This window comes from Chelonoidis abingdonii, chromosome 9 (assembly GCF_003597395.2).
Source record: "Chelonoidis abingdonii isolate Lonesome George chromosome 9, CheloAbing_2.0, whole genome shotgun sequence".
Classification (NCBI taxonomy): domain Eukaryota; kingdom Metazoa; phylum Chordata; order Testudines; family Testudinidae; genus Chelonoidis; species Chelonoidis abingdonii.
Genome location: NC_133777.1, coordinates 64,163,411 through 64,176,381, shown reverse-complemented (window position 1 = coordinate 64,176,381; position 12,971 = coordinate 64,163,411). Strand labels below are relative to the sequence as shown.

Here is a 12,971-nt window from a genome sequence, read left to right as displayed (position 1 = left end):
TACTGTGGGGGCTGCTGTGATGCAAGTAGCCAAAGCAATCATTAAGCTGCTGCTACGAAAGGTAGTGACTCTGGCAAACGTGCACGTCATAGTGGATGGCTTTGCTGCAATGGGATTCCCTAACTGTGGGGGGGCGATAGATGGAACCCATATCCCTATCTTGGCACAGGAGCACCAGGGCACCCAGTACATAAACCACAAGGGATACTTTTCCCTGGTGCTGCAAGCACTGGTGGATCACAAGGGACATTTCACCAACATCCATGTGAGATGGCCGGGAAGGGTTCATAATGCTCGCGTCTTCAGGAACACTATTCTGTTTAAATGGCTGCAGCAAGGGAATTACTTCCCAGACCAGAGAATAACAGTTGGGGATGTTGAAATGCCTGTCGTTATCCTGGGGGACCCAGCCTACCCCTTGATGCCATGGCTCATGAAGCCATACACAGGCAGCCTGGACAGTAGTCAGGAGTTGTTCAACTACAGGCTCAGCAAGTGCAGAATGGTGGTAGAATGTGCATCTGGCCATTTAAAGGCGCGCTGGCACACATTACTGACTCGCTCAGACCTCAGCCAAACTAATGTCCCCTTTGATATTGCTGCTTGCTGTGTGCGCCACAATCTCTGTGAGAGTAAGGGGGAGACCTTTATGGCGGGGTGGGAGGCTGAGGCAAATCGCCTGGCCGCTGATTACGCGCAGCCAGACACCAGGGCGATTAGAAGAGCACACCAGGAAGCGATGCGCATCAGAGAAGCTTTGAAAACCAGTTTCATCACTGACCAGGGTACAGTGTGACTGTTGTGTTTGTTTCTCCCTGATGAACCCCCCCTGCCTCTTGATTGACTCATTCCCTGTAAACCACCCACCCTCCCCCTTTGATTACAGCTTGCTTAAGGAAATAAAGTCACTCTCGTTTAAAAATCATGTATTCTTTGTTACTTAATTATAAAAAGAAGGAGAGAACTGACAAGGTAGCCCGAGTGTGGTTTGGGAGGAGGATAGGAGGGAAGGAAAAGGCCATTAGAAAAATTTCAAAATAATGATGGCCTTTTGGTTGGGCTGTCCACAGGGGTGGAGTGGGCGGGTGCACGAAGGCTTCCCCCACGCATTATTATACATCTGGGTGAGGAGGATATGGAACATGGTGAGGGGTGAGAGTGAGTACACAGGGGCTGCAGTGGCACTCTGTGATCCTGCTGCTGTTCCTGAAGGTCCACCAGATGCCGGAGCATGTCAGTTTGATCATGCAGCAGCCCCAGTGTTGCATCATTCCTCCTCTGATCTTCCTGCCACCACCTCTCATCTCAAGCGTCCCTCCTGTCCTCACGTTCACTGGCATCTTTCCTGTTTGATACCATATCCTTCCACTCATTCAGATGAGCTCTTTCATTGCGGGTCACTTCCATGATTTCCAAGAACATTTCGTCTCGCGTCTTTTTTTTCCCCCAACTTATCTGAGATAGCCTTCGGGATGGAGTAGGGAGGCTTGAAAAAATTGCAGCTCCATGAGGGAGGGAAAAAAGGGAGAGAAATATTTAAAAAGATACATTTTACAGAGCAATGCTTATACTCTTTCACTGTGAACAACACTATTCACCTTACATAGCACATGTGATTTCACTGCATGGTCGCATTTTGCATCTTAATATTGAGTGCCTGCGGCTTTGGTGTTAGAGATCACAGATGCAGGTCCGGGCAGAAGAATTCAGCTTGCATGCGGCCATGGTAAGCCATTGTCTTTTGGCTTCTGCAGCCTTCATATAACCGGGTAGGCAACTATTGGATGCGTGCAATGGGGTCGGACACAAGCTGATTTTCATGTGGGTCCAATTACACTACCCTTGGTCTGGCCACTGGTCAGGGGCTCTGCATTTTAATTTAATTTTAAATGAAGCCTGATTTAAACATTTTGAAAACCTATATTTTACTTTACCATAGAACAAAGTTTGTTAGATATTATGACTTATGAAAGAAGACTTCTAAAAATTAAAGTGTATTACTGGCACTGCATAAATAGATAGCTAAGGGTTAATGTTCTGTTACTGTTAAGGGGGTAACCAAAAGGGAACAAAGCACCTGAACAGGGACCAATCAGTGAAATGAATCTTTTCAAAGTCGAGGGAATTTTTGGTCTGAGTCTTTTGTCTTGTGGTTCTCAGCTTGAGAAGGTTCTTTCTATCTTTAATTTCTGTTTCCAAATTGTAAGTATAGTAGAAAAACAATATGACTTATGTTGTGTTTGGTTGTATTTACATGTGTGTAGCTTTGCTGCAATGTTTCAAATTGGATATCTGTTTTGAATTCAGACTGTTATTCATATTTTTCTTATAAGCAATCGCCCTGTATTGTCCATCTTTGATACAGAGAATTGTTGATGTCTTTTGTTTCTGGCTTTTTTTATATAAAGCTTTCTTTTTAAGGCTTGGTTAGTTTTTCTCTCTGGGTAAGCAAGGAACGAAGGGGAGGGAATTCTCTCGTGTTGTTATAGATCTACGGAGCGTAAGCTCTGCGCACCAGGGAATTTGGGTGGGAGGGAAGAGAGAGAATCATTCTGTTTTCCTTGTATTTGGGGTTTTGTCTCTTTGTTGGAATAGAGGAGACATGCTTCTTGGTATTTGTGATGTAAGCAGATTGATCAGTACTCTCAGGTTTAGCCCAGAGAGGAAAGTTGGTGGGAGAGAGAGAGGGAGGGTAGTGGGTTATTAATCCCTTTGTTGTGAGACTCAGAGTCTTCTGGTCTTGGGTCTCTCAGAGGTTTTGGGGAGACCAGTAGGGAGCCAAAACCCTGGAATTTTTGGATGGTGGCAGCGAAATCAAAGCTAGTGGTAAGTAAGCTTAGAAGTGTTCATGCTAGGCCCCCAGATTTCTGGGACGCTACGGTCCAGATTGGGTGTTAGGCTTATGATAGGCACGCGAAACTTATTAAGTGAATTAAATAAATACTCGGCCATCACTTCTGAAAGGTTGCCAACCTGATAATACACAGTGCCCGCCTTTCCCAAATACCAATGCAAAGCCTGTTCGGTGCTGCTTTCTTTCCTGTTAAATGCCGGGCAGCATGAAACCACACCCCATCCAATTCTCTGGGATGATTGCTTTACCCCTCCCCGACGTAGGTTGTGGCAGGGAAAATTACGCTAAACACGCTCTCCCACCGTCCACCACGGTGGCTGGTAGCAGGAAGATCCCTGCTAGCCAAACGGGAAAAGCTCTGGCCAGTCACCCCGCCCCCTCCCCTCCCCCGCCTGCTGGCTTACCTGCAGGAAGAGGATTCTTTTTAAGCAACAGCAACAGCCCAGTGAATGCCATTTCTGTCCCTTAATGAAATTCCTGAATTTAACTAGGTTCATGAACTGATATATCATCTGAGGATAAACAGCGCAGATAAAAATAAGATGTTATGCTTGAATGCCAGCAGAACACCAGGAATACGCAGTGGCCTTTGTGCATGCATTGATACCAGATTATTAGCTGATGCATGGCGTGGTCAAGTGTCCATAATGGAGGGAAAAGGCTGCCTGCCAGAACTTCTGAGTATTTGGGAGTACTGAGAGCTTGCATGAGATGCTCCTGGAAGATTTGCTCTAGCCATCCCGAGAATGTAACAGAGTTTTCCAATAACTGTACTGGCCGCGATGAATCCCAAGCGTAGAGCAATATATCATTAAAAAAGACAGATTGATTTAACCATGTTTTATATTACAAAGGTACACTCTCGAGAGAATCTTCCTGGCTTCATTGTCTGGGATGTGTTTGGAAGGGTGGGGAGTAATTCCATCAGGACGGTGAAAAAGCTCATGGCATTGTTTGAGGGAACGGATGTTGTGTGTCGTCTTGCCAAGCTCATCCTCCTCTTTCCTCTCATCTTCCCTGCTCCGCAGAAATCCTCAGCGCTGGCTGAGATTCCATCATCTATCCTGACACCGACAGAAAGAGAGGGGTGGGGTCTGGACGGCAGACCCACCTAGAATTGCATGCAGCTCAGGTAGAGCGCATGTTTGTGGCCCTGCCCTAGACCTTCGTTTGCTGCTTTGGTTTTCTGGTAGGCTTGTCTGAGCTCCTTAACTTTCACACGGCACTGTACTGAGTCCCTGCTGTGGCCTCTCTGCATCATGGTCTTGGAAATTTTTTCAAATGTTTTTTCATTTCGTCTTTTGGAATGGAGTTCTGTTAGCACGGAATCCTCTCCCGATACAGCGATCAGATCCAGTACCTCCCGTGTGGTCCATGCTGGAGCTCTTTTTCGATTCTCAGGAGACTGCATTGTTACCTGTGCTGATGAGCTCTGCTTGGTCACCTGTGCTGGTGAGCACTCCACGCTGGCCAAACAGGAAATGAAATTCAAAAGTTCACGGGGCTTCTTCTGTCTACCTGGCCAGTGCGTCCGAGTTCAGATGGATTTCCAGAGCAGTCACAGTGGTGCACTGTGGGATACTGCTTGGAAGCCAATACCGTCGATTTGCGGCCACACTAACCCTAATCCGACATGGCAATACCGATTTCAGCGCGACTCCTCTCGTCGAGGAGGAGTACAGAAATCGGTTTAAAGAGCCCTTGATATCGATATAAAGGGCCTCGTTGTGTGGATGGGTGCAGGGTTAAATTGGTTTAACGCTGCTAAAATCGGTTTAAATGCGTAGTGTAGACCAGGCCTAAGATATGAAATGGACTGCTTCACATTGGGTCATTAGGACCATCCCATCTAGTTTCTCAGAATCTCAGCTTTCATAAATAAAATACTAAGGGTATCCCCCATATAGCTGGAGACAATTTTGAAAAATGTGAAGTAAGGGCAGTGCGGCAATGTCTACCTGAGTGTGCAGATGCACACAGCCTGTAAGAGTGTCTCTGGGAGGTGTGAACTGACCCATGTTAACACCACTGGCGTTAACTCCGATGCCCAGTGGTATTTCATATGTTAATATTGTTCATTGTTCCACCAATGATGTAATGGCACAAGATATGTGGAATATTTTATGATAAATGGATACCCAGACTACTTAAGGGACAATTATACAAAGCCATGGCAAGATGAATCAGAGAGGTGGGCAACCAAAGAGAGGCACTTGAGAAAACTTGAAACCATGGAAATGAGCAGCAGAGAATCCTGTGGCACCTTACAGACTAACAGACAATTTGGAGCATGAGCTTTCGTGGGTGAATACCTACTTCGTCAGATGCATGGAAATGAGATGTTTGAGGGCAGTGAAGGGGTGATGTTGCTGGACCAAATGCAGAATGATGTTATAAGAAGTGAGACAAAGGTTTGTGGTATAAGAGAGAAACTGCAAGATGGGAAGCTGAGACGGTTTAGACGTGTGAATGATGAACAAAGGGAATTCTGTACAGGAGGCAATTGAGATTTAAGTTTGTGGTTAGAGAAGGGCAGCTAAGAAAATAGTGGATAGACTGTGTACAGCAGGATGGAGTGGATATGGAGTAAGCGTTGGACTAGGAGCAAGAAAAGGACTGATCTGGTGACCTAACCCCAAATAGCTTGGAAAAGGGGAAAAAGAAGGTGGTTTCACCACTGTCAGAGAGGAGAGGGACAAGCATATTATGAATTTCTGCCTAATGTTCTGAAAGTAACATTTCATTTTGCTGCCATGAATGGATGATGCTTGAGAACACCACCACTTCTTCCCCTCATGGAGCTAAAAAGCCAGCTAGGAAAGGAACAAAGCCCAGCAGTTCATCTGAACCCCACCAAGAGGGAGCATCATCAACCTACCATTCCAGAGCACCCCCTTGTTACATTGGATGGCATTTCAGCAACTCTCTCACCATCCTTTTCAAGACTTCAATAGTTGGGTACCAGGGTGACTGGGCCCTCCAGCCACGCCACACTATAGTTATACCCCTTTGGGGGTTTCAGTGTCCAAAACAAATAATGTCCAACAAAATAATGGCAATCAGCACAACATCTTACACCCCTCCTAGACTCCTCTTCAGTTTCTCCTCTTCCAGAACAGCAGTGGCTCACATGGCTTTTCCTGGAGTCCCTTAGCAAAATTAAAACAAACGAACAACAAAATTAAATGGAAATACAATCTAAGCAACTTCTTCCCCTCCCAGTTAAGCTTTTAGTCAGTTTTCAGCCATGTCTATATGTATAGCAGCGTAGCCGTACTGATACATCTGTGCAGCTGCAGTGCGTGTGGTGTAGACACTGTCTATGCTGACGGGACAATGAACTCTGCGAGTGGCAAAAGCTACATCAGTGGGAGAAGGTCTCCTGCCAACATAGCGCTATGCACACAAGTGCTTATGTCAGCATAATTTATGTCACTCGAGGGTGGTTTATTCCCACCCCTGAGGGACACAAATTATGCTGGCATAAACTGGAGTGTAGACATAGCCTTAGGTTCTCCTCAGTTCTCTGTCCTTCTGCAAAACATCAACCAACAGGGCTCCCTCCCAGGCATCTTGAGCCTTTTTCAAGGCCCACCACAGGACCTAACTCTGCTCCTTAGCTTGTCTCACAGTTCTTCATCTGCCTTGTTTCTGTCAGGCCCTTCCTGCAGAGAGGGGACTCCAAACCACATCTCTCCTAAATTCTCCCTTCCACCCAAATTGCACTGAACTCCTTCCTTTTAATTGCTCCCTGAGCCTGGCACAGCTGTTAGGTGTAACAAGGTGGGGCTAATAAGCTTTCAGGCTTCAATTAACACTTTTTGGCCAGTTTGGGGTTGATACACTCCATCACATGGAGCCAATTCTGTCAGACCCAGCAGTGCATGCAGACCACACATCCCATTCAGACCGACCCTCTCAAAGCTGCGAGGGTCAGTTGACTTCTTGGCTCTTCCATTTGCTGGAGGCCATATGCAGGCTCAGACAGACATCACTACATCAGTTATACATAGTTCACTTTTCCAGCTATTCTTTGCAACAATGAAGGCTTGAAACATTAAAAAAAAACAACCCTGCAATTCTGATGGCATCACATGACTCAGCTAGCTGGGACCCTATGCAGATAACCTGGGTTTTAATGTGGCCCTATCTCTGGATGCATTTTTGAACCTCACTGAGGGGAAGCCAAGCCTGAGGAGCCCAAAAGAGAAGGCATGGCCATATTTTGAGTATCCGCACAATCTATTGTGAGAAGTATCTCATGTGGGCATCAGTGCTGCTTCTCCACTACCCCAAATTAGACCAGGAAGATCGATTTTAGCACTACTCCCCTGGTCGGGGAGAAGTACAGCGGTCGGTTTTAAGGGCCCTTTAGGTCGGTGGAACGGGGTTGGTTGTGTAGACGCATTCAGTATAAAATTGACCTAACGCGGCCCGTTTCGACCTAACCTCGTAGTGTAGACCAGGCCTAAGACTGCAGCAGGAGACCGGCTAAAGGTGGAAGGCTGTGGTGAAGACCCTATGTTCCAACATGGAATAGAGGCATGAGAGAGAGGTTGAGATTCAAAAAATTAAACTACCTAAATGGTGTCACTCTTCCAGGTCTGTTAATGCTATTGCTACAACATGTTTTATGCACATTAAGGTTGGCCTCTACATTTCTCAAACAGCATTTTTCTTAACTTTGCCTATCGAAATTTCTGTTAGTTTCATTGGAAATATTTTTTCATTGGTTGTGGGGGGGAAGTGAGGGGGGAGATGGTAAAATTGATATTTCCTGACATTTACCAATTAAAGTCTTTAGACTTCTTATGCTTTTTATCACTATTCCAAATGAATGAAGGCTGCACTGTTCATCTGTGCTGTATTTAACTTAGACACATAATAAGAAAGTGTATTTTGTCAGGTGCATTGTGAATTAAGGAAGGAGCCATTATTAGTTTGGTCAGCACCTTTAATTTGGTTGTCTGGTGCTACTTCCATTTATTTAAAATTTCAAAAAAAGTATCTCTTTTTCACTGTACAAGCTAAAGGAGGAAAATCACCTGGGAAGCTCTAAAACCAAAAATCTTTGTTTCAAAAACCAAGTAAGGTTAATTTGTGACAGCAGCCTGACCTATCATGTCATTTATAAAACCCAGGTGCTTACATGCAAGGAAATAAATAGTTAAGGGCATCACAATTCTTACTATATGCGCACAATGCCTTTTCCCTATCAACGGTAAAATACTGCACATCTCATCACAATCACCTTATCTGAAAGGATCATATTAATTTGGGACCTGTGTGTGTGGGTTTTGTAGATGATGATTTTTCATTAATGCCTAGCAAACTCAGTCATAAACCCATTACCCTGTTGTGCTAGGCATTGTACAAACAAAGAACTAAGAGACAGTTTCTACCCAAAAGGCGTTCAGTGTGATAAACATTTTTATTTAGCACCTTAATTGATTTTTTTAAATAAATTTTTTTGTTTTGTTTATAAATTATGGCAAGGAAGTTTCCACTGTAGTATAAGATAGTTTGTGTTTATCTGTTTCAGAATTATCTATAGATAGAGAATCTGAGACAGGAACAGGTACAGGCTCTTCAGAACATGAAGATGGAGGCAGAGAGGGGAGCCCCAAAACATCTCCATCAGCCAGCCTGTGTATGCCACTTCCTACAGTTTTGTTAGATCGGAAAATTGAAATGCTTCTTACTGAATGGAATAGGAATCCAGACATGCTTTTTACTATCCACCCCATTGATGGTACTTTTTTAGTGTGGCATGTGAAATATTTGGATGAGTACAATCCAGGAGTCTTTAGACAAGTTCAGGTACAGTACTGGAAAACTTAATTATTTCTTATTTTAACACTTGTTGAAACATATGTAAATATTCATTTAATCTGTTAAACAAATGTAATCTAAAACAAAACACATTAATGTTTATGGTGGGCTTGTGTTTAAAATGTTATTTTAACTAAACTTTTCATTATTTTGTGCTTTTTTTTTTTTTTTTAGGTTTCATTTTCTTCTCGGATTCCTGTTGCATTTCCATCAGGAGATGCCAGCTCTCTTAGTAAAAACATCATGATGTATGCTTGCACTACCTCTACAAAAGATGTCAGTAGCGCTGTGCATCAGAAGATAACTAACATTCCAGATAGCACTCTAGGAATTAATGGACCAAGCTCTTCCCAGGGTAGCCCAAATGTGAATAGAATGGCTCCTATCGTAATGATGGTTTCCAAACATATAGATGGATCCCTAAACCAGTGGGCAGTTACTTTTGCTGATAAATCTGCTTTTACCACTGTGCTTACTGTATCACATAAATTTAGGTACTGTGGTCACCGATTTCATCTCAATGACCTGGCTTGCCATTCTGTTTTACCTTTGTTATTAACATCTTCTCATCATAATGCTCTGTTAACTCCCGAATCAGATCATCCATGGGACTCTGATAGATTAAGCAAGATAATGGATCCTATTAAACATTTAAAAGGTTCTTCTAGACAACATCTGAGAAATGCAGCAACTTGTACGTTCCATGACCCAAATGCAATCTACAGTGAGCTGATTCTGTGGCGTGTAGACCCCATTGGACCTTTGTCATACACTGGAGGAGTATCTGAATTGGCTCGAATTAACTCGCTTCACACCTCTGCCTTCTCTAACGTGGCCTGGCTTCCAACTCTTATTCCCAGCTATTGTCTCGGTGAGTGTGTTGTACCTTTTTTTTTTTTTACATAACAATGAAATGTAATCTGTTTGAACCAAATATTTATAATTTATTTTAGTAGTGTATACTAATTATTTCATTATTCTAGGCATTATCTGTTTCATTATACATTATATAATTTCATTATCTTTGTTTTTTTTTCAAGAAACTCCCATTGCTTTGAACACATCATTAAATTAAAACAAATTTTTTTGGTTAATTGTTTGACTTGTGTTATCGAAGCATGCCTTGTACTAAAATAGGAAACTTAAAATGTTGTATAGATAGTAACACATTGTTAGAATAGTTGATGTAATATCTCCCACTGTCCTTTGGAAAAAGGTTATCTTTATTGCAAACTAACTCAAAACTTCGGGCTTTGAGTGGGATGAATTCATGAAAGAGATGAGACCTGATCTGTCCAGCTTCTGGGAGCTTCCTTCAAAGTGCTGACTTCAGCTAACCTATTAGGGAAGAAAAATAGCACTTAACTTTTTTGATTTAAGAACGTAGTTGCAAAATTGATTTACTATATACTCCAGCAATCAATTTGTTTAAAATCATCACTTTTATAATATATAGGTATGGATAAGATTTTTGTCATGGTAAAATTGTGCATAATTCATGGCACAGCCAAGGTAAAGTATAGATAATTTCACAATGTGGTCACAGCAACAAAAAATTGGCAGCTACCACGCATTAACAACTTGTTCACTTTGAAATGAGACTAGATCAAAGCAAAATAAACTGTTAACATGCACAGGGTCCTCACAAAGGAGTTGTTGAATTTGATCCGCTGCTGTGCATTAACAGTTCATTAGTTTGCTTAGATATAGTCCTCTCACATGAGACTAGATGAAAGCAAACTAAAACTATCAATGTGCAGTGACAGGGTCCATATAAATGGCAAAATGTCTCTGACAGTGCCGACATCTTTATCATAATTGTATCCTCCTATATAGGGAATATTTTTAAACTGAGACTTAAACCTGCTCAACCTTTCCATAAACTACTTAATGTCCTCCATGTTGGGAGCTTTCATATATAACAGACTTCTTTGCACTTTTTTTCTGTTTTGAAGAAGCCTGTTTCTAAAGCTGAATAAGTTTTAATAATCAGGTACATTGACTTTTTAATGCTGAAGACAAAGTTTTGGAGGGGGCAGAGGATTGATGTTGGGGGTTAGGGAGAACACACCATTATGGTAGGTCATAGTTTTATGCTATGACACTAGAGCAGTGTTTCCCAAACTTGGACGCCGCTTATGTAGGGAAAGCCCCTGGTGGGCGGGGCCAGTTTGTTTACCTGCCTGCAGGTCTGGCTGATTGCGGCTCCCACCGGCCGCGGTTCACTACTCCAGGCCAATGGGAGCTGCTTCAAGCGACAGCCAGTATGTCCCTCGTCCCACGCCACTTCCAGCAGCTCCCGTTGGCCTGGAGTAGCAAACCACGGCCACTGGGAGCCGCGATCAGCCGTACCTGCGGATGCGGAAGGTAAACAAACCGGTCCGGCCCGCCAGGAGCTTTCCCTACACAAGCGGCATCCCAAGTTTGGGAAACACTGCACTAGAGCATCAGGTTTAATAAATTCATTAATTCTTGGATTTAATTTTAGTGTTTTCTAATATTACGACCGAGAAAATCTTCCATATAATATTTGTAAACCTTTTCAGTCACTCAGTTTTTACCTTCCAAAATATCATAAACAACTTTATCATGCCATATCTGTAGTCTTTGCATACTGTGCTGGAAAGTTTCTTCTGCATAGCAAATGTATAGTATTTAACTATGTACTTATTAAATTCAATAACAATGTTCAGACGAAGCTTTAAAATGCTAAACACTAATTACTGAATCACAACACTGATATGCGTAAGCATATTTCTTAAAACTGTAATTAAAGAATATTGGATCATTTGGTAGCTGAGTTTTTTGTTGTTTTTTTTTCTTCTCAGCTTCCCAGACCTTAAAAATGAACTGCAAAGTAAACAGCTAAAGCTTCCTCCATATTTTTGCTAGAGGACTCAAGAAAAAGAGTTTTTCAAACGTTCAAGTTAAATAGATTTTAACAAAAACAACAAGCCCCTCCCCAAATGTTTAATGCTCTGATTAAATATCCCTTCCTGATCAGGTTTCAGTCTTCTGTGCTGTCATAATCTCATTAAGTTCTTCAGTTCTTTAAGGCGTTCTCCAGCCAAAAAGAGCTGAGTCATGACCTGATATTTCTAATGTAGGAAGCTAAGCAAAAAATTAATTCAAAAACAAAACTAAATCCATTGCAGCAGATCTATTTTATACATTGTAGAGAAGCCAAAAGGACACAGACCATTACAGGTCGCTTGAATGTATACATTTGTACTGTGTGGATAGTTTCCCCTCTTCCCCTTTGTTGCTGCTTTTAACATTAGGAGTTCATATTTTCCAGGTCATGGACATAATAGGAAGATATTATTCAGCTAGATAATACCTATTGGTCTTTGCTCATTGCAAAGATTTGTTTATTTATAAACATTCATTTGTGTTAATTATGCTCCTGGATTTTGTGTCTACTTAGATTGTTTTCTATAACTAAAATTTATTATAAAATGTAGATTAACGAATGAGATTAATTTAATATTGAAGTATTGTATTTTAACTTACATATTTTCATAACTTTTGCCAATATTTCAACAATTCTTATCTGAAAATTAAATATAGTTTCATGCAATAAAAATAGATTGTAATTGACTACATAATGTCACTTCAGCCAGTAATTCAGGGGAAATGGTATCATAATCTGTTTATATTCTAAAATGTGTATTTGGTATTTTGATTCAGGTACATACTGCAATTCTGCTAGTGCTTGCTTTGTAGCATCTGATGGCAAAAACCTGAGGCTGTATCAAGCAGTGGTAGATGCACGAAAACTGCTAGATGAATTGTCTGACCCCGAATGTTCTGTAAGTTTACACAGAGCTTATTTGAGAGACTTGAAATGTAAAAGGCAAAAGTTTAACATATTAGTTTTGTTCCAAAAGCTTCACTTTACTCATAGCTGCCAAATTTTGTGCAGCTCCATGTGATATCATGTAATTTTTACTTAGGGCAGGTCTTCACTACCCACTGGATTAGCGGGTAGAGATTGACCTATCGGGGATTGATTTATTGCATCTCGTCTAGATACGGATAAATCGATCCCCGATTGCACTCCCTGTCGACTCCAGAACTCCAGCAGAGTCAGCAGGGGAGCAGCAGCAGTCGATTCGCCGCCATCCTCAGGCTATTTGCGTAGCTGAAATTGCGTGTGTTAGGTCGACACTGCCCCCCTCCCCGCCCCAGTGTAGACCAGGGCTTAGTTTGCATATTTTTAAAGATTTGCATATGTCCATAATCATTAGTTTTGAAAACATTGGATTTAGTATTAGTGAAAGGC

General features: G+C 42.1%; 1 protein-coding gene across 7 annotated transcripts in view; it reads left to right on the top strand.

Moving 5' to 3' along the window:
- Positions 1 to 12,971, top strand: part of DMXL2 (Dmx like 2) — a 116,232-nt gene that overhangs the window by 38,379 nt on the left and 64,882 nt on the right. For all 7 annotated transcript variants that reach the window (XM_075069640.1, XM_032778647.2, XM_075069639.1 and 4 more), the window contains exons 11-13: positions 8,397 to 8,674; positions 8,861 to 9,557; positions 12,377 to 12,498. In XM_075069640.1, coding sequence (XP_074925741.1) covers positions 8,397 to 8,674; positions 8,861 to 9,557; positions 12,377 to 12,498 — 1,097 coding nt within the window. The remainder of the gene's footprint in view (positions 1 to 8,396; positions 8,675 to 8,860; positions 9,558 to 12,376; positions 12,499 to 12,971) is intronic.